The 27,700-nt window shown below is 45.8% G+C and overlaps 1 protein-coding gene and 1 long non-coding RNA gene across 3 annotated transcripts in view; both read right to left on the bottom strand.

The window, feature by feature from the left end:
• LOC107183609 overlaps positions 1-19,691 on the bottom strand; it is a 20,527-nt gene extending 836 nt beyond the window's left edge. Inside the window, exons 1-2 of the long non-coding RNA XR_001514394.1 lie at positions 19,679-19,691; positions 3,955-3,957 (exon numbers count right to left, since the gene is read on the bottom strand). This is a non-coding gene — a long non-coding RNA (uncharacterized LOC107183609). The remainder of the gene's footprint in view (positions 1-3,954; positions 3,958-19,678) is intronic.
• Positions 6,166-19,356, bottom strand: LOC107183608 (transmembrane 4 L6 family member 1-like). Of its 2 annotated transcripts, XM_015565981.1 has the most exons (6): positions 18,897-19,356; positions 16,092-16,274; positions 11,203-11,268; positions 9,441-9,586; positions 6,627-6,813; positions 6,166-6,458 (listed from the first exon to the last, which is right to left on the bottom strand). In XM_015565981.1, the coding sequence occupies exons 2-6, from the start codon at positions 16,260-16,262 to the stop codon at positions 6,438-6,440; spliced, it is 591 nt and encodes a 196-aa protein (XP_015421467.1). In that variant the 5' UTR covers positions 16,263-16,274; positions 18,897-19,356; the 3' UTR covers positions 6,166-6,437. The 2 variants fall into 2 exon arrangements, with proteins under 2 accessions (XP_015421467.1, XP_015421468.1); XM_015565982.1 differs by lacking the exon at positions 18,897-19,356 and having other exon boundaries at positions 16,092-16,515.
• Positions 19,692-27,700: the final 8,009 nt, after the last annotated feature.

Below are 27,700 nucleotides of genomic sequence, written 5' to 3'. Positions count from 1 at the left end.
TTATTTACAGAGAAGAAGGGAGAGGGATAGAGAGTTAGAAACACTGATGAGAGAGAAACATCAATCAGCTGCCTCCTGCACACTCCCTACTGGGTATGTGCCCTCAACCAAGGTGCATGCCCTTGACAGGAATTGAACCTGGGACCCTTGAGTCTGCAGGCCAACGCTCTATCCACTGAGCCAAACCAGTTAGGGCCCAAGATTCCTTTGTCCTGTCCACTGTTACCCCCTAACCCTGTTGTCCTGATTTAGTTTTCCCCATAACACTTAGTAGCACCCAATAAATACATTGTTTGTCCTCCATTTCTCCCTACGAATCAAAATTTCATGAGGGCAGGGACTGTATTTTGCTCACTGCTCTATCCCCAGTACTTAGAACAGTTCTTGGCACATTGTAGATGCTTGACAAATATTCATGGAATACTAATTTAAAAACTCCTACCTCCTTCTAATTACATTAGTATAAGGTGTATTCGAAGTTCATGCTGATCTTCAAGCTGCATACTCAAAAGCCTTCTATTTCATTCATCCCTTTTCTGCATTTCTTTATTTTAAAATTAATTCTCACCCGAGGATATTTTCCCATTGATGTGTAGGGACAGTGTAAGAGAGAGGGAAAGACAGAGAAAAATATCGATGTGAGAGAAACACATCGATTGGTTGTCTCCTGCACGAGCCCCGACCTGGGCCAGGGAGGAGGCATGCCCTATGACCGGAATCGAACCCTGGACCCTTCAGTCTGCAGGCTGACGCTCTATCCACTGATCCAAACCGGCTAGGGCCCACTTTACTCTTAATTGTCCTTAAGAGACTGGGGGGAGAGAAAAATGTGTTCCATCTGTCTATGCATTCACTGGCTGATTCTTGTAAGTTCCCTGAAATTGAACTGGCAACCCTGATTATATCAGGATGATGCTCTAACAAACTAGCAACCCAGCCAGGGCCTAATTCCGCTGTTTGTTTATTTATTTATTTTATTATTGACAGTGTTACAGATGTCCCCCATCCCTCCTATGTCCCCCTCCACCCAGCCCCTGCTACCCCAGGCCTTCACCACACTATTGCCTGTGTCCATGGGCTATGCATATAAGCATATAAATTCTTTGGTTAGTCTCTTCCTGTCACCACCCCAACACCCCCTCACCCCTGCCTGAGATCTGTCAGTCTGTTCCATGCTTCTATGACTCTGGACCTATTTTGTTCCTCAGTTTATTTTGTTCATTAGATCCCACATGTAAGTGAGTTCATGTGATGTTTGTCTTTCTCTGACTGGCTAATTTTGCTTAGCATAATGCTCTCCAGGCCCATCCACGCTGTTTTAGAGTCAGAGATCCTTCTTTTTGACAGCTGCATAGTGTACTTTTGTTTCCATTGCCCCTCTTAATAATCTCAGTAAATTCCTAAAACTATGTGAGCGTAGCCATGTGCCCCAACAATATACCAGAGGGCAAATGACTGCTAATACCAAGTGCTGGTCAAGGACATTTTGGCTCCAGAGTTCAGCTTTGTTTTTGTGTGAAGGCTCATGCATCTCAAGTTCACCAATAGAAGAGCTTCTCTATTCCCAGGCATGGTGTTATGCCCCTGCCCCATCACCAGGCTCTGTAGAGTGTCCACTGAAGGCCCTGAGAAGTCCTGCTTCCTCCCGCTCTCCCTCTGCCTGGAATGGTCTCTCCTTTCCACTCATCCAGCCCAAGCCCCTGTCCTCCTGAGGCCTCCCCTACTGCCCAGCCCGCAGCCCTGTGGTTCTTTCCTCTAAACCAGTGGTTCTCAACCTTAGCTGCACATTAGAATCGCCTGGGAATCTTTTTAAAATCCTGATTTCTGGGCCTCATCCTCCGGAAATTCTGTTTCTTTGTTACTAATGTTGTGGCCCTACCCCATAACAAAGAAACAGAATCACTCTTTTCACTTAGGAAATTTCAAGATATTCAAAGCTCTGTGCCAGAAAGGAAGGCAGGCCAGATATATCCATTTCTTATTATAAACTAGAGGCCTGTTGCACGAAGTCTCTTGCCTGCCGCCTGGGTTTCCGATCACCGTTCGTCCGTCCTTCCCCTTTCGCCTCCCATCATTGCGCCTACGTATGCAAATTAACAGCCATCTTTCTTGGCAGTTAATTCGAATATCACCCTGATTAGCCAATGGCAAGCGTAGCAAAGGTATGGTCAATTACGCTGTTTGTCTTTTATTAGATAGGATTGCAGCATCACCATGCTGCATCTAGAGCAGCCTGGCCCATACTAAGAACTTCATGTAACCCATAGCTGATGGGTGGTGGCCGGCGACAGAGTACATTTTAACTACAGCTGCAAAATGAAATGACTCTGACTTGGCTTTGTTTCCTTTTGGGAACTTCCACGTCTGGGCCAGGGCGGTGAAAGAGAGGAAGAGAAAAAGAAGGAAGCTGAGCTTTTTGTTTTTATTTTAAATATATTTTTATTGATTTCAGAGAGAGAGGGAGAGAGAGATAGAAACATCAATGATGACAGAGAATCATTGATTGGCTGCCTCCTGCATGCCCCACACTGGGGATCAAGCCCGCACCCCAGGCATGTGCGCTTGATCGGAATCGAACCCTGGGACCCTTCAATCTGCAGGCTGACGCTCTATTCACTGAGCCAAACTGGCTAGGGCCGGTTCATAGTTCTTAACTCATATCACTGTGAGAACCAACTTTAGAGTACAGTATTTATGTACATCCAATTCCATTTTTCTTTTCTAAAGGCTAGTTTATTAATTTTTAGAGAGAGGAAGGGAGAAGAAGGAAACATCAATATGAGAGTCCTAACATCCATCAGCTGCCTCCTGCACCCTCTTCCCCCTCTCCCTCCCCAAACTGGGGAGCCAGCAACCTGGGCATGTACCCTGACTGGGAATCAAACCAGCAACCCCTCGGTGCATGGGGCGGTGCCCAACCAACTGAGCTACGCGGGCCAGGCAATTGTCTTTTTCTTTAGCCTTACAGTTTCTAGTCAAAACAACTTTTTCCAATTTTTTTTCAGTTACTTAGTTTATCTTCTTTCTCTTCCCCCTACTCCTTTTAATGTATCCCCCTTTTAAAATTATTTTCTGCCCATCTGGCTTAGGAATAATGCCAGATGTTGGTTTGTCAATGAGCCTCTGAGCCATGAAGTTTGTCTCAAGTCAGTGTAGACCTGCAAGAGCATTTTGCCAAATAAATGAGTTCTCTAGATGGTTTTCGTAAAATGGTAAAATCAATTTTTCACATATATTTACAATGATACGAGTCACCCTTGCTTTTTCTGGAAAATGGGGAAATCGTGGTACTATAGCAAAGTGTAAGGAACAAAATGGGAAGGCTTTCTAAACTCACTAAGGAGAGCTACTGCCTCCACATTTCCAAAACGTGCATCACATTATGTAACCTATATCCTGCAGTTAAAAACAGTTTTTAACCCCTAGAATGAGTCTTGGGGAGGGGGAGGAATGTCAACTGTGGTCTGCAAAACACGTAGTTTCCCTTGAGAGAGTAAGGGATTGAAAAGATGAGATGTGCTTGAAGCAGAGATGGAAGTGAAAATCACCACCTTCCTGTTTCTGCCTTACATCTGGGTGGGTGCGCGCTGCGATTTCCCCTTCGCTTAAACCCTTTCTCCCAGAACATTCGACCCCCCTTTCTCCAGGCACTTTCGCTTTGCACGCTGTAGGAACTCAAGACATACTGGTCATGTAGTTGAAAAGTAGACCTAAGCCAGCCTTGAAAAGAACCTGTTTCTCCTTAATTTCAGAGAGCTATTTTTTATTTGGCAATAAACACTTTCTTCAGTGTGTTCATCATGAATCACTTTATGGTTTGCCCACATTTCACATGTTGATGGTGCTCTTCCCGCCTCCAACGCCCTTGATGGGGCGAGTTTGCTGAGCCCCGTGTGTCCTGCACGCATCCATGAGCTGCAGCCCCACCCCAGGGCAGCTCGGTGCCTCCTCCACCCACTTTATTGGCCACAGAATGTACTTTGGTGTCTTTAACAGCAAATTTCTTTTAAAGGAAGAACCACAAGAGGGACTTTTTGCCAGAGGCAGAAAACCTTTCTCCTCCCTTGCTTCAAATCCACCACTTTACACAAAGGGTGTTTTAATGGGGAATAGCCAATAAAACTTTTTGCTTTAGATTTGTTTTTCTTCCCAGGGGAACAGTAATTGGGCCATATACAGCCATTCTGTTTGGTGGACCGACTGGTCCTAAAGACTTCCCCTCCCTAAGCCCAGTTTCCTCTCAGGATGACCCCCTCACAGCATTGCCAGGGCTGGGCTGGTGCAGTGCTGGGCTCCGTGCTTGGGGCTTAGTACATCTCTCGTCTGGACTGTATGTCTGGCTTCGTGTCAGTGGGAGAGCTACAGGGAAGCTGAAGAAACAGCCTGGATAGCAGGGCACTCAGGCATTGGTGACACCGGCAGGGCCACCTTGTTCATGAGTAGCTTGTTTCTGCACAAGGCAGATGACTTTGTGTATGTGTGTATGTGTTGGGGAGGGGGTAAGGGTGTGGGGATCTGGTTCCTCTCACCCCAGGCTGGGACTGTGTATTATATGAATTTCCTAAGGCTGCTGTAACAAGCTACTACCAACTGGGTGACTTAAAACAATAGGAACCTATTCTCTCAGAGTTCTGGAGGCTAGCAGTCCAAATTCAAGATGTCAGCCTGGTTCCGGAGGCTCAGAGAGAGAATCTGGCTCATGACTCTCTCCCAGCTCCCCGTGGTTGCCTGGAATCCTTGGCTTGTGGCAGCTTCAGTCTCTGCCTTGATCCTCACATGGTCTCCTCTGTGTGTGTGTGTTACTTCTCTTTTTATACAGACACTGGTCACACTGGACGTAGGGTCCATCCTAATCCCAGTAGGACCTCATTTTAACTAACTACAGCTTCAAAGAACTTATTTCCAAATTAGGTCACATTCTGAGGTTCCTGTTAAATATAAAAGTTGAAGGGATATTAGTCAATCCAGTACAGGCTGCACCAACCTGGAGGATAAGACACCTTTTCAAAATTTGCCATTGGTCCTGTCTGCTTTTCACGCTGTATCCTCTGCTTTTTCTCTCATTTGTACAAAGGCACAATATGGGTTAGCATGGGCCCGGATATCATGGAAGCAGTCAGCTATGCAGGATCCATTAGTTTGCAAGCTTCCTCAACCAGAGACCCTGTCTGATGCCTTTTTGAGAACTGTCAGAGCTTGTATGGTAGATATTGAATTCTCAAAAATGTATATTGCAATGACAGTAAAGGAGCTTTAAAATAAAACTCCTGGCTGGGGCTATTACACCAAACTTAAAAAACAAAAGCCAAAACAAAAAACGAGTGAGTAGTTCTTAACCTATTTCATTCCTTATTTTTCTGCTTCTCTGGTGGTTTGGAAAACTCTGGGACTCTCATGGGTTAAGTGAAGTAGGTTCTACCTCATCACTGAGTCATACAGTGTTTCTCAAAGTGTGCTCCATGGGATATTAGCCCCAGAAAAATTGTTCCAGGAGAAAAGGGCTTTGTGGTCAGATAAGACCAGGAAATTGTGCATTTGCTATTCTCTTTTTGGAGATAAACAATGCATACTGGTTTTGTAAAGGTTCTGACAAGTCCTGCAGCAGAGAAGCCTATTATACCTTGTTTAATCCAGTGTATTTCAAATTAATTTGACCACAGAGCCCCCACCATCCCTTTTTTTGTAAATGAATACCAACTAGTTAGTGTCTAAGCAATAATCTCTGAGGTCCACAGGAAAGTGGTCTAGACTAATGGTCGGCAAACTCATTAGTCAACAGAGCCAAATCTCAATAGTACAACGATTGAAATTTCTTTTGAGAGCCAAATTTTTTAAACTTAAACTATATAGGTATGGACATTGCTATTAACTTAATTAGGGTACTCCTAAGGCTTAGGAAGAGCCACACTCAAGGGGCCCAAGAGCCGCATGTGGCTCATGAGCCGCAGTTTGCCAACCACAACTCTAGACTATAAATGTTGGAGTCAGGCTCAAATTCAAAACTTAGATTCACTGACTTCAGACAAGCAATTGAACCTCTCTGAGCCTGAGTTTCCTCATCTGCAATATGGCATTGCTTTATAGGACTAACTAAAATTATGTAGATAAAGTGCTTAGCGCAGGGCCTGGATACAATAACCACCGAATATATTAAGCATCTATCATTATATTATTTTTTATTTCTATCAGTGTACATCCCTTTGACTTCTTATGTCATTTCTAGAGATCATTTGGAGGAAATGTCAATCTTTATTCTGTCAAAGTGGATGAAGTTCGCAACACTGTTGTCTTTTATACAAACCTACTCTGGTAAGAAAAGTCGGGGGCTTTTTTCTCAGCTTCTCGGAACTCGAGATTGACATTCGCCAAATCCAGTCCTCCTGAAACCCCGGGGAATTTTCCTTCACCTGTCCATCAGTTGTGATTTCTTAGGCTGCTCATAAACCAGTTATGTTCACCTGAAAGAAAAATTAAACCCAAGGTGGCAAATGAAGTTCTACATTTCAAAGGGCATTTCCTAGTAACTGGCTTACCTCTGGGCATGTGGGGCTAGGGCATGAGAGAGACAGTGTGGAACCGATCAGGGGGAAGTGACTGAAAAATTCCCGGGTTCTAGGAGCACTCACCTGTCCTTTTCCGATGCAGGCACCACAATAGACGTCACAGAGTCCACTGATGACTTGGCTAAGGCAGAGCACTGCTTCGACCACGCCGATCCCTAGGAGGATGGAGAACAAGACCACGTTCCACAGGACGATATGCTCAGGCTCTTGGCACGTGGCCCAGGTGGGCTGGTTGAACAAGTAGTTGCCCCTGCCAGGAGAGACGAGAATATGAGCCTGGCTTTGAGAGACAGCAAAGGGAGGGAGGTGTTATTGACGAGCACGGGAGAGGCACTAGTCCAACACGAGATGACAAAGCACTAGGGTCTTCATTGTTCTCATCTTCACGAAGATAGAAGCTTTATTATTGCCCCTTGGTGGGAAGGCTGGGCAAACCCTTTCCCTCCGATAGCACAGTTTCTCAGCAAGGCGTTGTGGATGTAGACATAGCTGCACAAGACAGCATATGGAGAAGCGGGAAACCCTGGGCTACCAGATTTTAACGGCTGCTCTGAGGTCTCAGAGGCAGTGGAAGTGGTTAAGAGCTTGGGTGTGAAAGTCCCGCAGAACCAGGTCCTAACTCCAGCTTCCTCATTAAAAAGGTCTACACAGACCGTCAAACGCGTGTGTAGGGGAGGCCAGGGGAAGGTCAGTGGGGGGAAAAAAGGAGACATATGCACTACTATTTGTAATACTTTAAACAATAAAATAAAGTTTAAAAAAAGTTCTACATAAATTTCCTAAATGTTTTTGTACATCAGATTCCTTATGTGTAAAGTGGTGTTAAAAATGACGACAAGGCCCTGGCCGAATAGCTCAGTTGGTTAGAGCATCGTCCCAATTTGCCAAGGTTGTGGGTTCAATCCCCGGTCAAGACACATCCAGGAATCAACCAGTGAATGCATAAATAACTGGAACAATAAATCGATGTACACCCTCCTTTCCTCGCTTTAAAAAAATCAAATTTAAAAAATGGCATCAACACCATAGAGCGATTGGGAGGATTAGATACGGTGTTAGCACATCGCCTGCCATGCAGTAGGCAGTATAGTTTAGTTATAGCCTAGAAAGGGAAGACTAGAGGGGTAGAGTAGCTGGAGAAGGCTTCATAGGGAAAGCTGGAGTCACTTGGCCTTGAAGGAGACAGCAGCAGAGAGGAGAGCAATGAATTATAAAAAGAAATAGTACCTGAGTAAAAACTGTAAGGGAACTTTGGACTCACAGTGTACTAGTTGGATAAAGGGAAAATGGAATAGGTTTTCAGGCCATATTTCATAGAGCTGTATATTCCTTGACATTTCTGTCTTTATTTCCACCTTTACCCATATTCATATACGTATCTATTGGGTTTCCAAACTTAAACTTACATTTAAGTTTCTTTAAATGTAAACATTTCTTGGTCTTATCAGCATCTTTACATTTTACAAAAACCCTTTTGGCTAATCGATGGCAAAAGGATTGAAGGGCAAAATGGAACTGGGATACTGTTGCTTCCTAAACCTGGTCAGGAGCCTCCCGGGTGTGACCGGAAACCAGCCCCCACAGAGGGTGGGCAGGGAGAAGCTGAAGAAAAAGACAAACCACACCAGACTGGGAGGCGCCACGTTTGATAAGCAAGGGAATTTACTTCCAATACTTACATGGCTACAAGATGAGTAGTTTTCCATACCCACCCACCTGCCAGCATCTTAAAACCTTTTATAGAGAGGCCCTCACTGGATTCAGTCACGTATAGTCTCACTATCACATTGCTCTCTCCAGGCTGTATCCTTGGAACAGCTTCTGGAAGTGGGGAAGGCAAGTGAATGCACATTTCAAGGACCCAGAGGGGCTGAGGAGCCTCCAATAGCCCTGGTCCAGCTTGACTGTCAATTGGCGATCATGTCTTCTTGATGAGCTCCCCCAACAGGTACTTGTTGGAGGTAGATGGTGTTGGAGATTGGGTGCAGGGTGATACAGACTAGGTGAAAAGCAATGTATATTCAAGATATTCTCAGGAGAGAATTGACAAGATCTGGTAATGGATTGAACATGGGAAGTAAGAGGGAGAAGAATCAAAGATAACTCACAGCTTTTAGGTGACATTTACTAGGGTGAGGATGACCAATAGGAGATTTGTGGACATAGATTTTAGGACATATTAATATTGAAATACTGTGTGTTCTAGAGGAAATTTCAAGGAGGTAATTAGATATTTGAGTCAAAAACTCAGAAGACTTAAGCTTGAGGTAGACACTTTGGGATTGTTTACATGGATAGATGGATGGTTGTGACAGCCATGGGGATGGATGAGGCCCGCCAGGCAGAGAACATGAAATGAAAAGAGAAACAGGGTCTTCTCAATCAGTTGGTGTTGGGTTTCTTTCTGTGTCCCTTCAGGAAAATGAATGTGCATCATAATCACAGGGTCCAGACACTTCAGGTAATTTGTGTAATTCCACACTTGGTAATTGTCTTCCCAGGTTGACTGTAAACTACTTGCAAACAGGCAAGTGGTCTCATCTTTCCTTTGCACTCCCTTCTCTTATCACAGTGCCTAGCAAGTACTAAGCAGACCCTCAGCACATACTCAGTTGAGTTTAATAACTGGGGCTAATGAAATCTGGTATTAATTATATTGAATACCTTGGGTGGACTGCTTAATTCATGGGCACTTCTCCCCTTGGCCAATCACAGATTCTAGATTTGGAAGCAGGTGTGGAGAGAGGAACAAGACACTAGATCTGAATGAAAGTACCTGATCCCTTGGTCAATACTGAGAGCACATACTCTCTGTGGTCATCAGCTGTATCGTCATTAGATGTTAGACACTGACCCAAGACCGTGAATGCTACTCACTCCAGGCTGTCATTCCTGAAAGGGTAGGTGTAGTTTCCACTGCCTGTGTCACAGAAGGGGCCACTGAGCAAACCCAGTGAAGAAATGACCACACAGTACACAGCCCCCATTGTGCCCTGTATGGCCAGAAGCACAGGGAACAGCATCTGCAATGGAACAGAGTCAGACATTCAGTGCAGCAATGGGAAGAACGGTGGTGGGAAGCCAGCTTTTTACAGGTGCAGCCCCTGAGTTTCCTGGCAAATTGAAAAGGATCCAAGTTTTTTCTTGCAGATGCCAGACCTGGTAGGTGTCCTGGTTTTGCTTCCCACATGTACAAAATGAGTGCTGGAGGCGAGACGGCCTCTGTCCATCGATCTACCCCAGTTACACTTCTAAAGAATGACACGATCCACTACTATTTGCCCTCCTGGTGTCTGGTGTTCAGTACGTGTTTGCTATATGGTTGGGTGAGTAAATGAATAATTAATTGTCGCAGGGAGGCAAATGTCGAGGAAAGGTGGCATATAAGCACATTAATGAACTGGGGCGAAGCTGGTGAACTTGTTTGCCTCTCAGCATGAGCTTTTATTCCTGACACATCCATGTCGTGTCCCTCTGACCGCAGGGAGTAAGGCAGGGGGACAGCTGGAGTGGAAAGGGGTGACTCAGGGAGCTCCTTGGAGATGGTCCTCAGGTGACATGGGACTAAGATCTCTGCGGACAGTCTGATTGGAAGCTGCAAGGGTTGGGGCAGGGACTTTTGAAGCAGAAAGAGAAATGAGATGGTGTGTGAACTAGGAACCTAAAAGCAATGGACAGCTTGCTGTGATCAGGGACAAGATCAGGAACAAGAAATAAATCTGTAATGGCAGAACTTACAGGGTGGCAGCTTTTGTTCTTCACAGGACATTTTGAGAGAGTTCCTGTGAAAGTGTTTTTGAGAGTACAATCTTCAATGTCCCCTCTTGCTTGGATCCCAGTTCTGTGACGTGTTACCCCATTGGCTACCAGGGAATAGGAAAGTCAACGGATGTGAGGGTCCTAGACCTCCCCACAGACAGACAGGCAGACAGATAGAAGTGCAAACAGCCAAATGCTAGCAGGCTGGTCTACCAGAGCTTTGTGTCCAATGCAAGTGACTCTCCTCACATCTTCTCCAGGTTCGTTTTTTCCAGGATCTTTTTTAGCTAGAGCCCTGCATAATATCACTATGTTCCAAAGGAGCATTGTTCTAAAAGTACATGGCCTAGGCCTAGGCATGCGGCTCGCGAGCCACATGCGGCTCTTTGGCCCCTTGAGTGTGGCTCTTCCTAAGCCTTAGGAGTACCCTAATTAAGTTAATAACAATGTACCTACCTATATAGTTTAAGTTTAACTAATTTGGCTCTCAAAAGAAATTTCAGTCGTTGTACTGTTGATATTTGGCTCTGTTGCCTAATGAGTTTGCCGACCACTGGCCTAGGCAGTGGTTGGCAAACTGCGGCTTGGCAAACCACGGCTTGCAAGCCACATGCGTCTCTTTGGCCCCTTCAGTGTGGCTCTTCCACAAAATACCGGCTCTTCCACAAAATACCTATTTCTGCGCATGGGCCACGAAGTTTCAATCACACTGTACATGCGCGCCCGCACGGGGTATTTTGTGGAAGAGCCACACTGAAGGGGCAAAAGAGCCACATGTGGCTTTTGAGCCATAGTTTGCCGACCATGGGCCTAGGGAATAAGCCTTTTGGGGTAAGGGTAGGTAGGAGGTTAAACATTCTGTACAATCCACAGAACTTACCCCACATCTGTGGACACAGCAGCCTCCTCCACCTCCTCTCAACAGCATTAGTGCTGGCACCATAACCTGTGGCAAAAATATAAATGAAAATAAAAACTCTTGCCCTCTAGCTGGTTTGGCTCAGTGGATAGAGCGTCAGCCTATGGACCGAAGGGTCCCAGGTTCGATTCTAGCCAAGGGCACATGCCTGGGTTGCGACCTTTATCCCCAGTGGGGGATGTGCAGGAGGCAGCCAATCAATGGTTCTCTCTCATGTTTGATGTTTCTATCTTTTTTCCCTCTCCCTTCCTCTCTGAAATCAATGAAGATATATTTTAAAAAAATTAAAAAAATAAAAACTCTTGTAATGAAGGGAAGGTTACCTTTTAGGAACAAGGTTTTGATTGTGTCTCTAGCTATTAAAAATGTCCAATGATTCCTCATTGCCTGTAGAATACAACATAGGCCCTACTTGGTGTACATGAGCCTTCGTGGCTTCACCTCCCCTCCATCATTCAGACCTCCCGACACATCAGTTTATGGCCTCCCGGGATGGACCCAGGACTTTCCCTGCCTCAGGGCCTTGAACAGGCCTTTCACCCTTGGCCATCAGGTAAACTCCTCTTCACCCTCAAAGGGTCCATTTAGAAGCTATCTCCTGCGGTAGGCTGAAAAACGCCCCTCTCCAAACCCTAAAGATATATTCACTTCATAATCCTGGGACCTGTGAATAGTACCTTCTATGATTATCAATGTGGTTAAGTTGGGGTCTTACTAGGAGTTTACCCTGGGTGGGCCCTAAACACGATCACATGCAGAGGGAGTTTTGAGAGACCAACACACAGAGGAGAAGGCAGAGGCAGAGGCAGAGGCTGTGAAGATGGAGTGATGGAGCCACAAGCCAAGGAATGCCAGCAGCCACCAGAAAAGGCAGGGAATGGATTTTCCCCTTGAGCACAGAACATGGGGCTGTGCCAACACATTTCATTAGAACTCTGGCTTTAAGAACTGTGAGGGAATACATTTCTGATGTTTCAAGCCACCAGGTTATTGGTAGTTGATTATAGCAGCCATGAGACACCACATGCTCTCTTTGTAGTTTTCAGTGACTTCCTCTCCGCAACCCCCTCCCACCCGCCCCAGCTAAAGAGAATAGCTCCTTCCTTCCCACCACTCTGTCCTGTTGCCCTGAGCACACTGCATTCTCCTCCTCACTCTGGGCTCTAGGCTCTGAGCTCTCTGTGGGGAGAGTGGGCGGCAGCAGCTCTTGCCCCAATGTCAAACACAGAACCAGACCCAAAGACATGGTGGTAAAATTTGTGATGACGTTTCCCCCTGTTTCTTCTGGCAGTGTGGGATAGGAGAGAGGGCACTGGCCTGCTGAGACCATGAGCCAGGAACAGGAAATAAATACACAATGGATGAACTTAACTTTATGAAAATAAATCACCTCACCCGAGAAAGGGTTGGTAATGCGTTTGCTGATGCAAGCATCTGAGAGACCCCTAAGTCCCCTGTCCTCATCAAGGTGACTAAGACATACCTTAGGGAAAATATGATTGGTATGTGGTTGATGCTAAAGATGAGAGCCTGAGGCTGGGTGTGGGGGGATGGGGGCGCAAACTCACATGACTTTAGAGCAGTGGTTCTCAACCTTCTGGCCCTTTAAATACAGTTCCTCATGTTGTGACCCAACCATAAAATTATTTTTGTTGCTACTTCATAACTGTAATGTTGCTACTGCTATGAATCGTAATGTAAATATCTGATATGCAGGATGGCCTTAGGCTACCCCTGTGAAAGGGTCGTTCAACTGCCAAAAGGGTCACGACCCACAGATTGAGAACCGCTGCTTTAGAGGCTCTGCATGTAATATTAAGTAGAAAGTATCTCCTGGTATAAGGTATTAGGGAGTGGTGGGGACTGTGGAGAACTGGAGGGCACATTCCCTTCCCCAGAGTATCCAAGTCACTGTAAAGCAAAACATGCAGACACTGCACCAAACTCCCAGCTGCTGTGCAAGATTTGACGTCTTGAGGAGAGCTGGGGCAGTTCCATGGCACCCAGTAAAAGGAGAGCCACAGGATTTGGCAGTGGGTATCCACAGTGCTGGAGAAGAGTGTGCTGAGTTTGCCTGATTATCAGCTCTGTCTTTATAGTGGAAGTGGGTGGATCCAACTCCATAACCCTAGATACAAGGATGGTTTGACCTCCCTTGCTCTGATTCTCTTATGGCTGACGTTGAATGAGCACTAGCCACAAGCCAGACTTGACTGTCTACATCAGCGGTTCTCAACCTGTGGGTCGCGACCCCCTTGGCGGTCGAATGACCCTTTCACAGGGGTCGCCTAAGACCATCCTGCATATCAGATATTTACATTACGATTCATAACAGTAGCAACATTACAGTTATGAAGCAGCAACGAAAATAATTTTATGGTTGGGTCACAACATGAGGAACTGTATTTAAAGGGCCAGAAGGTTGAGAACCACTGCTCTACAGGATCTCATACAATGCTCACCATAACCATGGGAGATGGCTGTTATTGCTATCCCCATTTTGCGGAGACTTTAGAGAGATGCAGTGCTGTGCCTAACATCTCACAGCTCAAATACACCCTCTTCTCTCCAACCCCATGGCTACTGCCTTCGTTTGCCCTAGAGCTGGGCACATGGGAAGAGATAGAGCGGCACTGAAGACTGACTGAACAAAAAAGAAGGAAAAAAAAAGCGGGGAGGAGGGGGGGGAGAGAAAGAGGGACTGGCTTTCTGTTTTTTACTTTATGCAACCATTTTCCCAGGAGATCCGGGAGGTTTTGTTGGGAAGCTGGAGCCAGGGTTGGACAGCCACTGGTGTTAAGGGGTGCAGTGGAGACAGGGTGTTGGGTCCCTGCTTGAGGTGGGCTCCCTCTGTTTTCCTCCTGATCAGAGAGTCATTCTCTTCAAATTCAGGTTCTGAGATTCTACTTTTAGGAAAACCTGGTCTCAAGCTGCTTGATTCCTTTCAATAGTCACTGTATCTGCTCATTTCTATTTTGAGAGAAGTTGGGTGCTGATGTTCCTGTGTTCTACAGTTGGAGAGAGTGAGTTTAGCAATTTGCCTGGTGGTGGAGCTGAGAAATGCGAACCTGTCCTGCAGAAAGAAGCAGCGAAGGTCAGAGGGAGGAGACAGGCTCGGGGTGGACCCACAGAGAAGGTGGAGGAGCTGGGAATCCGAGATAGGAAAGGGGACAGCTCTCATTTCACTGGCTGCCAGGGGTTGGGGGCACTCTGCATACATGGTCTCATTTAGTGTCTCCACCTTGTTGTGAAATGGTGCGATTTTCCTTTCACTGCCGCTCAGGGAGGTCGCACAGCAGGCGCAGGGTAGACTCATCATCTGAGCAAAGTCGGTTAGACTCCTGGGTCTGTGCTGCCCATAAAGAAGGGCTCTGCGCTGAGAAACAGACAACCTTGGCCCAGGAATTGCTGGTTTAGATGTTCTCTTGTGCAGGGAGGGGTGGGTGGTCAATGGATGCAACTTGAGACCTCACTGAATCTAATACTGTGGGGGGAGGGGGAGAGAAGCAGGAAGGGAGACGGTCAACTTTTTCTGAGGCTTCCTTATGCCCCATGCATTCATCCATTTATTGAACACTTACTCAGTGTCTGGCACTTGGGTCTCCCATAATCAAATGATCTTTTCAAAAGGGACTATTGGGAGAGGAGGAGCCAAATGAAAACAAAGGCGGGAAGGTAGGAAAACACACAATGTCTACTTCACGGGGTAACAAACTACAACCTGTAGGCTAATCCAGCATGTTGCCTGCTTAATAAATAAAGTTTTATTGTAATATAGCCACACCCATTTGCTTACATATTGCCTATGGCTGCGTTTGCCCTGTGATGACAGAGCTGAGGGCTGAAACAAGAGACCACATTGCTTGCAAAGCTGGAAAGTTTTACCATCTGGCCTTTCACGAAAAAGGTTTGCTAATCACGTAATTTTGCCTAGGGAAGCCTGGATGGGAGTGACATAATTTATATTTCAAGGTGGTCATCTTGAAACCAGATGAACTTGACAGGTACTCAGTTACTGTGCTTTTTATAAAGTGTATCTTTCACGCAAGGAGCACCACATATTAAGCTCTAGTCTCAGCCGGCACTTTGCTAGGTAGGCTCTTAGTGGGCAAAGGTTAACAAGATTTGGACTCTGTTCTGGAGAAGCTCACAGCCCAATGGGGGAAGCAGGGACATAAAAAGATGCTTGCAGCCCAACCAGTTTAGCTCAGTGGATAGAGCATCGGTCTGCGGACTGAAGGGTCCCAGGTTCGATTCCAGTCAAGGGCATGTACCTTGCTTGTGGGCACATCCCCAGTGGGGGGTGTGCAGGAGGCAGCTGATCGATGTTTCTCTCTCATCGATGTTTCTAACTCTCTATCCCTCTCCCTTCCTCTCTGTAAAAAATCAATAAAAAAAAAAAGATGCTTGCAGCATGATGTTGGGCACAATGTGGAAACTGTTTATGTGTCATGTGTTGTGGGTACAGAGGAGGAACAGCCAGCCATGCCCCGGGGCCTAGGGAAGTCAGCTTGAAGATGAGACAATTGCTCTGTGACTTGCCGGGTGTTAAGAGGAACCCTTCACCTGGAAGAGGTAAGCTAGCCAAGCCTCATTCTTTTTGTTGTTGTTAATCCTCACCTGGGGATATTTTCCCATTGATTTTTAGAAAGAGTGGAAGCGAGGGGGAGAGACAGAGAGAGAGAAACATCGATGTGAGAGAGACATATCGATTGGTTGCCTCCCACATGTGTCCCGACCAGGGCTAGGGATTGAGCCTGCCACTGAGGTATGTGCCCTTGACCAGAATCAAACCCAGACCGGCACTCTATCCACTGAGCAAACTGGCTAGGGCTAAACCTCATTCTTACCAAGAGACCAGCTCCAAGAAAGCCGTGGAAAAACCAGACCAGGTCTGTGATCTTGGCAGGCTCCAGCACCTGCCCATTGGGAAAGTACAGCAGGAGGTTGGCAATGATGGCAGCGATGGCCAAGGGCAACAGTAGCATGCCGGTGTACCTGGAGCCCGTCTCAGAGCACATGGTGGCTCCTCCCTGGAAGAGAGAGAGAAAGCAACCAGGAGCCTGCCGCTCCAGCCACTGCACCCAGAGAGAGTGCAGCACCGCAGAGCCCCAAGAGCAGGTGCCACGCCTACCTCCCCACCCTCTCCACTGGTAGGCGGTGTGACCTGGGAAGGCACGTCATCTCTCTGAGTCTCAGTTTCCTCTGCAAAGTAGAGAAAAATATCGACCTCCTCGATCAGTGGTTCTCAACCTTCTGGCCCTTTAAATACAATTCCTCATGTTGTGACCCAACCATAAAATTATTTTCGTTGCTACTTCATAACTGTAACGTTACTACTGTTATGAATCATAATGTAAATATGTAAATATCTGATATGCAGGATGGTCTTAGGCGACCCCTGTGAAAGGGTCATTCGACCGCCAAAGGGGTCTCGACCCACAGGTTGAGAACCACTGTCCTAGATGGTGGTGTATGGACCAAAGGAAGTAAAGTCAATGTGAAGACTGCTGGCTCATACTAGATATCCCATAGGTTTCCTTAAAGGACTGGGGGGACTGAGGTCATATTTAGGAAATTACTGGTATCCTGTTCTGGTTCTTTCATCGGCTCCAGGAGTAATTCCCATAGTGATTATGAACTAGATCCTGAGTCTGAACCCTGGCTCCAAGACACAGCAGCTGTGTGACCTTGGGCAAGGTATTTAACCTCTCTCGCCTCAATTTCCTCATCTGTCAAATGGGTTTGACATTAGTCCTCCCCTTGTGGGATTGGTGACAGGATGAAAATAAGATAACATATTCAAATATTCTCATAAAAGGCTCTCAATGCATGGTAGCTGGAGAGTAAAACACCAGGGTACTTGGAATCATCTCATTTTATTTATGTAGAAAACGTCTTTTCTCACGTTCTTTGTCAGTCAAATTTATTGAGCCTGGAGGTTACAAAGAAGCCAGGATGGAGGCACATAGAGAGAGGGAAAAGTTCTACATTTTATTTTCGCTACACTCACTGCTACTAAGCATACAGGAGATTAAAGTCAGGAATTCATTCGCTGGGTGAGGGCTGCGGGAGAAGCCTGTGGAATGTGACTGCGACCTGGGAGGTGTTCCAGTTTCGTGTTAGGGGGCGCTCTCCTCACACCTCTTTGTGGCATTCTCGACTCAGATTCCAGCTGAGATTGTTGACAAGGCTCTTGAGTAGCAGCTCATTCACTACCCAGCTCCCCAGACATGGAGGCCTGGTGCCCGGACTGGCCAGTCCCACAGGGGAGACCTGCAGTGATTTGCATGGCCAGGGGCCGCAGCTGAGAAATGTCTGGCATTAGCTCTCTGCTCCTGAGAAGGTTCAAATAGTTATTATTGAACAATGGCTTACGCAGGAAGATAATGCTCGGGGTCTTATTTCTAACTGTTATCTACGTTCAGGCTGCAGAAAGCTGACGCCTGAATGGGGTGCTGCCCCTGGCTCCTTTGCTGGGATGGAGGAGATTGAAACTGTCGACCTCATTCCCCATTATGAACACTAACAGCTGTGATCAGGAAAATATAACACTTAGCGGGGCATAATACTGGATGAGGTGCAACAACAACACGCAACTACTTGCTGTTTGCTCGAGGCACAGTATAGACATTATTTCATTTAATCCCCGTGAGGTAATAGCTCACAGCTCCACGAGGAAACAGTATTATAGAATCCAGGGTCTCCCAGAAGCAAATGTCAGACCTGATACTCAAATGTTGTCCCGCCCATATCCACCTCTAGTTATTCCCAGTTAGGGCGGATGAGTAGGCACTGGGAGCGCTGAGAAGCCAGGGCCGTTGAGCCTTCTTACATCCTGTAAAAGGGTGCACCCAACAGCCTCCTGTTTCTCCTTAGCGCATGATGGCTGTCACAGCTCTTGCTGCAGTGAATACAGTTGTGCTCACCCTCCGGGAAAGCTGCAGATCTTCTTAAGAGGAAGGGAGGGTGGGTGGAGACGGGGCCATGTTTGGAAAGGGGGACCATGTGGCACTCAAGGATAGCACTTAATTAAACTATAAGAGGCCGATCATTCCCTTGGGCCATGGCGGAGACGGTTAGAGATACTAAGAACTCTCAGAAATCCAATCCCTTCATTTCCTGGCAAGCATAGCCCCAGGGAGTTAAAATAATTTGTTCAAGGTTATAGAGCTGGGCAGTTGGAATAAAATCACAAAAATAGTCACAAGCATGTTCGCAGACTTGACTTCATTTGACTCTTCAACAATCCCATTACAGAGACATCATTATAACACCCATTTCACGCATTTGCTGCTGGACACAGTCTGAAGCTCAGAGAAGCTGAGAAACTTGTCTGAGGCCACACAGCTTGTCACGGGGCAGATCTGAGTCTATCCAGTTCCCATAGCTTTTGGCCTCAAAAGGTGGGACAAGCACAAGCCCTTGGGTTCCTTCAACACAGACTTCATTTCAAATCACCTGCCTCATGCTTCCCAAATAGTCATAGTCATACTTGTCGGACCATTGTACCCCAAGTTTGGGTTTGGACAGCCTGGTCGCCGCACTGAGGCTTTTAGGCCGGCTGGGTAGTGCCAAGCTGTGGTACTTGCTTTCAACACCAATCCTGCCCATCCCTGAGCAGAAACACACAGACATACCCGCCAACCCAGTACCTGGTCTGTGGGGGTTCGGGGCGCAGGCTCGCTGGGAAGCTGCTTCTGGCCAAGCCACCCTGGCCCCACCAGGCCAGCAGGAGTGAAGGGGCCCTGCCGGCCGTGTTGCAGTTCCAGAGAATCTTCTAGCTCAGCTTCTGGAAGTTCCTGGGTGGGCACTGGATCCTTCCACCTTTCAGGAGACACAGGTGAACACTTAGAAGGTGTCGGAGAGCAACAAGTCCCAGGCTCCCACCTCACAGGACCGTTTAGACATCCAACCACAGCGTCAACTCTTCCCTGAAGCCTTCTTTCTGAATGAGCAAGACCTTTGTCTCTGAGGCCGAGGCCCAAAAGCTTTCTAGGCCCCTCTGAGGCCACTCAGCACTATGGCAGGCTGGGTTCTGAGACACTGAGGCTCCACTCGTCCTGTCTGTCCCCACCTCTCTCCTGCTACCCCCAGGCTGGGCAAAGTGGCTCATATTCCCTCAGTAAGAGCTGGCACTGCCTCCCCTGCCAGGCGGCCCCAGGGGAGGAGCCCAGCCACCCAGTCCCGAAGGCTCCCTGCGCTGGGTCATGCCTGATAACCTCTGAACAGTTTCCCTGGCGGATGTGTTTCCACCGAGCTGAGATGGAGGAGGGTGTAGGGCTGTGATTGCTCTGGGTGATGGTGGGCAGGACGGACATCAGCCCTGCGTGAACACCTGTGGGAAAGGCCAGGTTATTGACTGGAGGGTTGGAGCATCACCTTGTCATCCTGCAGAGGCCCTGCTCAAGGACCCGGGGCTGTTGACCAATCACACGCCACCTTGATGGCCAACGGGGCCTCCTGGCTGTGTTTGGTTTTCTGGCTGGGCTTGGTGTCTGAGCCAGCCAAGGAGGGGAAACAGACGGTCCACGAGGCCTCCCCTTGCTTCTCACCCCTTCCTCTGGCCCTCACGGCTGTGATATTGATGTGGCGAGAGATGGATGAAGTGTAACTGGGGCACTGTGCCAGGAATCTGGTTATCTGATCCCCCAGGGACGTCTATCTCGACTTTCGCAGTCAGTGGCCAGCGGTGGCGGCCGGAGAATGGCCTCTTTGTCTCTGGTCTGGCTGTCACCCCTTCCTGCCCATGAGAACACATTTCCCTTTAGGAATCTGCCAAGTGTTATTTTTCCTCCACAGTGACCAGCAGTGTGTTACTAAGCCTCTGAGAAAGTGGAATCAAGTGATTCCGTGATCAGATACCAGGCTCCTGAGGTCTAACCATGTTGTAAATTATAACCCACATCTTAGCAAAGTGCTTTCCCTATGCGGTGTCTAGGCTGTCCTTTCCGCAACCCCGAGGGCTGTCCGGACAGATGTTTTCCCCCCTCAGTATTCAGATGGGGGAACAGGCTCATGGTTGAGCTGGCTTTCTGATCTTGGGCTGTCCCACACACAACCTGCCCCCTGCAGGAAGTCCCTGGACATGCTGCCCATAATAATTTCTCGTGTGTGATTCTCCATCCCTTGTCTGCTGGCTGGGTACATAGAAATCCTATGCTCACACCACAAGACCTTTTCAGCTCTATCCTTCATTCCCAAGTTCCAAACCAGAAAACTCCTGTCCCTGAACCTTCCCAGATTGAAGGGCTTCTCATCTCCTATTCTTTTGGTCTTTTCAATTATTTTACTGTGTTTTTGGAGGGCATTTCCAGGAGGGGCAGAGACAAACACAGGTACGATCCTTCATGATTAAACAGCAGTCCTGTTTGACCACCTTTAGAAATGACACTGGAGCGGCAAATGTTAAAATAATTTCAGAAACAGTGATTTTGCATTTATTAGTTGTTGTTTGGGATTTGTAAGCACAAACTACACCTGTGTAATTCATTTACCTTTAATAACTGGATAATAATTAAATAGGACATTGAAATTACATATAATGTATGGGTTTTGTTTTGCCTTTTTTTTTGCTTTAATTTTTAATGATTTTTTTTTAATAAAAAGGGATGGTGGGCCCTGGCTGGGTAATTCAGTTGGTTAGAGCCTCGTCCCCAGAATGCCAAGGTTGTGGGTTCGATCCCCAGTCCAGGCACATACAAGAAGCAATCAATGAAGTCATAAATAAGTGGAACAACATATCAATGTCTCTCTCTGTCTCTCCCGCCCCCACTTTCTGTCTCTCTCTAAAAATCAATCAATAAATTAAAATTTTAAAAAAATAATAAGCAGGGCTGATGGGAGCTTCCTGTGCAGTTTTGCCGCCTGAGCTTGTTTGCTTTCATGCTGACTTGGATGCGTGCCTGAGGCAGGCTGAGGCTGGCACAGCTCCCTGGTGGGTGTGGCAGAGGGAACTAGGATCAGGTGGGCAGCTGACCTAGGTGAATGTTGGGTTCTCTCCCACCTCTGAGGTCCCATGAACTCTATCTAATGTCTAATGTCCATTTGTAATTTTTTTGCTCTTCTGATTCAGCATGGAAGGCTAATCACCTCAGCCTCTCTACTGAAGGTACTGAACAGCTTTCACGTATGTTTTAAACATGTATTTTGAGTCCTTTTCCGAAGATCAGATGAGAGAAATTTGTACTGAACGTTACCCTGTCTGGGCTTTAGAATATCAGAAGGCACCACAGAGTCTGGTAGGCCATGTCGTACCCATCGCGTCCCTGAAAGGGTGAGATCAGACCAGACTTCTGGGTGAACTCGAGGAGCTCCTCTGTAACAAAATATGGCCATTAGAGGGAGCCTAGACCTTGTGAGAACATGAAACCCTGGTGAGGGAAGAATTGCATGAAAAAAGCAGCAGGGCATAGATTCTCTTATTCAGTTTTTATTAATTTTATTAATTAAGAAAATATGCGTGGGAAACAAGATGCCTAATTCCTGAGGGTTCATGGACAAGTCAACAAACTAGAGGCCCGGCACACAAAATTCATGCATGGGGGTTGGGGAGTCTCTCAGCTGGGTCTGCACCCTCTCACAATCTGGGACCCCTTGGGGATGTCCGACTGCTGGTTTAGGCCCGCAGTTGGACATCCCTCTCACAATTCAGGACTGCTGGCTCCTAACCGTTGGCTGGTCTGCTTGCCTGCCTGCCTGATTGTCCCTAACCACTCTGCCTGCCTGCCTCATCACCCCTAACCCCTTTGCCTGCCTGCCTGATCACCCCTAACCACTCACCTGCCTGTCTGATTGCCCCTAATGCCTCTGCCTGCCTGATCACCCCTAACCACCTCTGCCAGAGCCCCTGAGGCTGTGGCTTCGTCCTGAAGGATGTCTGGAATGACATCTGGAAGGTCGTTCAGCTATCTGGTCTAATTAGCATATTATGCTTTTATTATTATAGATAGTTAAATTGACCACTATTAGTAATAATTATAAGTATTTATATTGACTTTGATAACGTTAGTTCAAACTAATAAAATATTTACTTATAATAACTTAATTATTCACAGTAATAATATCAATCATGTGTTTCTTGGAGAGCAGAGAGACACGTGCATGTAATGGCTCTGTTTGGGGACATCGGGAGAATTGTGATGGGCTTTCTGGTGGAGTGAAGAGGCGAACCTGAGGAGCTGAGCCTCCTTCTCCAAGATCCTTGGGTCTGAGGGAGGTGGTGGCTGGGCTCCAGCCCTCAGCAAAGGCTCTGCATGGACTGGGGATCTGCTCATGTTTGCTTGTCATCATTGTCTTGTGTGATGAACAGAGAGTGTTCCTGAGTTTAGCTCTTTACACTAAAGGAATGGGCAGACAGGGCAGCAGAGGGAGGACACCGAAGAGCCGGGAAGAAAACAGGCTTTTGGTCTGTCCGAGCACACAGACACCACAGAGTTATGCTCTATTGTGTGCCACCTACTGTTCTTGCCAGAAAGACGAGGGACCCATTTCTTTTGACGTGTGGAGCAGGTGGGTTGTAGCTGATGATGTGCATTAATCCAAGTGATTTCTCCACCTGACCCAGAGTCTTTGTCATCGGCAAGTCAGGGAGTGTTCCTCCTTGCTCAGTAAGCTGGGAAACCGAGTCCCCACCCTGACTTCTGGCCTCCTACAGAGCCCCACGCGGGGCTGAGAATGCAGTGCACCCCTTCCTTGGCAAAACGCAATACCGTGTGGACTTCCGCTCCTTCTGAGTCACCCAAGGTGATTTGACAGCTCCACTGGCTGGTGTGGCTGGGATTTCATCGGGAGCCCACATGTTCATTGCCTGTGGGTCCTTGACCAGACATTGATGTTCTTTGTCAGGTTCAAGATACAACTTTGTGTTGCTAGAGGCAGTTTTGGGCAATGAACTTGTACAAATAGGAAAATATTCTTAATAAGGAATATTAAAAAAACACACACCCAGATTCTTACTGTAAAGTTAAAATTTATAGAAGATTTGGAGATTATTTATTTTATTTTTTTTTTAGTAACACACATGGCTTGATGCCACTGTTAAAGTTAGTATAGACAAGAGAAAGAGATTTGGAAATGGAGGGGGATAATTTTCTTAAACTCAATTAGGCAAAAATAGTGTCATTGAAGGGAAGAGTCCTGGCCTAGGAGAAGAAAGCTAGATGACCTCAGGGAAGAATTGTCAGATTGAGCCCAAGTCCTTCTTTCTCCTTGAAGCTTCTTTCTTTCCCTGCCCTCCCCTCTCTGGATGGTTCCCTCCCTCGGACCAGAAATTCTCTCTCCACCTTGTAGGCACAATGTTCATTCCTTATTTAGGTCTCAGCTAATATAGTTTACTTCCATTGGGAGGCTTTCCTGTCACATACTCCCTACCCGCTACTTCTCCCCAGATAATCTAGCCTATAAGCCCATGAGATCAGGGATGGGTATCATACATGAAGGCTCTAACACAGTGCCTGGTCTTTGGTGGGTGCTCACTAGAGGACTACTGGTTGAAAAATAAAAGACTGCTCAAACCCTTGCTCACCTTACTTTTCACTACAATCTTATTTCACTTACTGTCCTGTTTCTACTTCCCAGGGCAGTATTGTTTCCATATTTTTCAATGTATGTATTTCTTATGAACTCAAGTACATTATAAACTACTGGGGACTGGGTACCAATTTGATTCTTCCCTGAATTCTCTCGGCCATCAAGCAAAGAACTGAAAACCTAATGGGGGAGAGGGGGGCATTATAAATACTTTCTGGTCTATTTAGTGAATAGATAAGACTCTGCTCAAAACTAACTAGGTCTTTCTCATTTCTCCCCATCTCCCATCGCTGTTTGTGATTTACTCCTTTCTCCTCATGGCTCCACCCTTTCTTGGCCCCAGATCACTCAGCCGAAAGAGGGAAGAGATGGAGCCCATAATTAAGCCTACTCACAAGTGTCTTCACAAAAAATACTCTTCAGGACTTTACAAAGCCAGATTAAATATCCCAAAATCCTTTCCAAGGGTCCCGAGGCTCAGCACTTACCCCTTTAATTCTGAGTGATAGACCCAATCTAGCAAGTTGGTAATGAGAGCCCTTTGCCTCATTTTTCCCATATGTATAATGGGGTTAATAACACCTGCCTTCTGCCTTCTACGCAAGAACATGGTGAGATAATGTCATAACATGCATTGCTGTCCTCAGATGAAAGGTACCCCATAAATACCAAATGCTATTAAAAACCCTTGACCTATGGAAGATCATGGAGGCTTTATTGCTTATGGCGTTCACAGCAAGATGAATGAAAAGGACTTTTTTGGCGCTGAGACCTGGCAGCTGCCCATGAGAATTAGAATCTGTGCATGTAGCAAGGGCCTAAAGGCAATTTGGCAGTGATCCAAAAATGCTTTAAAATTTTTAAAATAAATGTAAAAATAACTGACTATGGTTAATAAATCAAAGCACAAAACACTCTTGTAATAAAAGTTCCTTGTTTCATCCTTTTCTAATTCCTGTCCTTTTCCCAGTGTGGCCACTTGTAATCTTCTTACTGTATCTTTTGATATTATCTGCTGTATCTAAATAAAATATTTGTCTCCTGTTCTCTTATTGATCAATTTTAGAAGTTAGTTATTGAATTTATGCTAGTAATTTATTATGATTTTACCATTCCCTTTCCCCTCAACCTTTTAATTTAGCTATATCACTATTTTATTCCTTTTATCACTGTTCTTTGAAGCTTTGTCATAGGTTACCACTCTATTTCTTGTTCAGCTATAGACATTTTTTACTTCCTACCTTAAACAATGGGAACATTTGCATCTTTACCTTTTCTTTCAACTCCCCTTTCTGCTTTCTACCTTTCCACTTCTTTCATTTGAATTTCTACACCGTCAAGATCTATAGTATTTACACTCTGTCCCAAAACCATAACTGTATTCTGTGCTTTTCCTATGGGTTTAGCTTCAGAGCTAAAGTTCATTTAAATTGCTTAGTGTGGAACCCTATTTTGTACTATGATTATACTTCTTCTTTTGTAGAGCTTTGGGTTTTTTTAAAAGTCTCTGTCTCCTTTCCTTTTCTGGCACTGTTTATTTTTACTGTGTTTATTATATTTATCTTTAATTTATTTTCAGCTAGGCTTCTTGATCCAAATAGGCATTGTATTACACACCCTTCACCCATTTCCCTGAGATACCCATCCTGGGTCTCTCCATCCTCTGACTGACTCTTCTCTAAATGCTGCACAGTCACTACTCTGGGACTTCCTCACTGTCTCAGGTTTTTAGAACCCACATTTTCCTTATTTTTGGTTAATCTTTTGTTTTGCTGAGGTATATTCTCAATAGCTCCCCAAAAAGGCATATTAACAAATAAATATTTAGTTTTGAATGCCTAGAAATGTTTTTAATCTGCCCTCAACATAAGTGGTAGTTTGTCTGGGTAGAGAATTCAAGGTTAGAAATAGTTTTTTTCTGAGAGTTTTGCAGAACTTATTCCATTATCTTCTAGCTCCCAGTGTTGCTGAGGGGAAGTCTAGCGCCAGTCTGATTCTTTTAAAAATATATATATATTTTATTGATTTTAGAGAGGAAGGGAGAAGGAGATAGAAACATCAATGATGAGAGAGAATCACTGATTGGCTGCCTTCTGCACGCCCCCTACTAGGGATCGAGCCCACAACCCAGGCATGTGCCCTTGGCCGGAATCAAACCCGGGATCCTTCAGTCCAGAGGCTGAGGCTCTATCCATTGAGCCAAATCAGCTAGGGCTAATTCTTGTTCCTTTGTCAGTAACCTGTTTTCTTCACCATAAAATCTCATACAGTCTTTCTGTTTCCTTATCATTTTGAACTTTCACAATGATGTGTCTAGATGCAGGTCTGTAGAGACTTGGTGGGTCCTTGCAATGTAGGAATATTTATCTTTTATCTCTGATAAGTTTTTCATATAGTTTCTTTGATCATTTTTTTCCTCTTTGTTTTTCTGAATTTTTCTTTTCACTCTTGCTGGTTGTCATGGGCTGAGTTGTGTGCACCAAAACCCACATGTTGAAGCCCTAATCACTAGAACTTGCACATGTGACTGTTTTTGGAGATAAGGCCTTTAAAAATGTGATTAAGTTAAAATGAGGTTATTAGGGTGGGTCCTAACCCAACGACTGATGTCTTTTTAAGAAGAGGAAATTTGGACACACAGGGAGACACCAGGTATGCATGCACAAAGGAAAGACCATGTGAAGACACAATGAAAAGGTAGCCATCCGCAAGCAAGCAGAGAGGTCTCAGAAGAAACCATATCTGCCAGCACTTTGACCTTGGATTTCTGGTCTTCAAAACTGAAGGACAATAAATTTCTGTTGTTTAAGCTACCTAACCTGTGGTACTGTGTTTTGTCAGTCTTAGCAAATTACTACACTGATCAAATTCAAGTGAAACATATAGAAATAAACAAACTTTAATTTGTTTCTTTTAATAAAGAAAATTGATTGGTCACATAACTAAATAGTAAAATATTGGAAATGGCCTTAACCACTGCTGAATTCAGGGGGCCAGGCAACATCACCAGGACATGACTTCTTTCATCTCTCAGCTCTATACTCTTCTATTCTGCCATTATTCACAGACTCTGGGTGGGGTTAGGGTCACATGGTCCAAGGTTTAAGTGCAATGGGAAAGAATCTCTATCTCTTTTCCTGAAGTTCTAGAAAAACATCTCCTTTTTCTTCAGTTGTCTTTTTGAGTCACATGTCCCTACCCAAATTTTGAGACCAGGAGTATGTAGTGTTCTCATTAACTAGTACGGTATTACATACTCCCCTTCAAGCTGGGGGTGTAGAGTCATCCGCATAGCCTCATCTAAACTGAATGAGTGTGAATGGAACTGGGATGGTTATTCTATCAGAAGAAATAAATGTTGGTGCTAAATAATAGCAAAGGTTTATATTGTTAGGTTACATTTAGAATTTGATTAAAAGGTGTCTGGTGAGAGAAGCATAGTTGCATTCATTTATATAAATTTGAGATATTTAATAGTGGAAGAGAAGATAAATTGGGAGAAACCAAGATGGCGGCATAGGTAAACACCTTAAATTGCTGCCTCACACAAACACTTCAAAACTACAACTAAAAGACAAAACAGACATCATCCAGAACCACAGGAAGGCTGGCTGAGTGGAAATTCTACATCTAGAACGAAAGAAAAAAGCACACTGAGACTCAGAGGAGGTGCAGAAGTAAAGTTCAGAGGTACGAAGGCAAGCGCAGAAAGGTCTGGCAACTGAGGACGCCGGTGTCCTTTACAATCGGGAGTTAGACACAAGCTCCTGACGGCTCTGAACTCCAGTTCCGGGCGAGTCTCTGGAGATCCAGGCTCATACAGGGAGAAACTGGACTGTCTGGCAGCAGGCGGAACTTGAGGGCGACTTTCTCTCAGAGGTGCTTGCAGCGATTACCGTGGGGACACTGAGACCCGCTGGGGCCTCTT

The sequence above is a fragment of the Myotis davidii genome, unplaced genomic scaffold, assembly GCF_000327345.1.
Source record: "Myotis davidii unplaced genomic scaffold, ASM32734v1 scaffold641, whole genome shotgun sequence".
NCBI classification, from domain to species: Eukaryota; Metazoa; Chordata; class Mammalia; order Chiroptera; family Vespertilionidae; genus Myotis; species Myotis davidii.
Note: the sequence above shows the minus strand (reverse complement) of the source record. Positions and strands in the feature narration are given on the sequence as shown.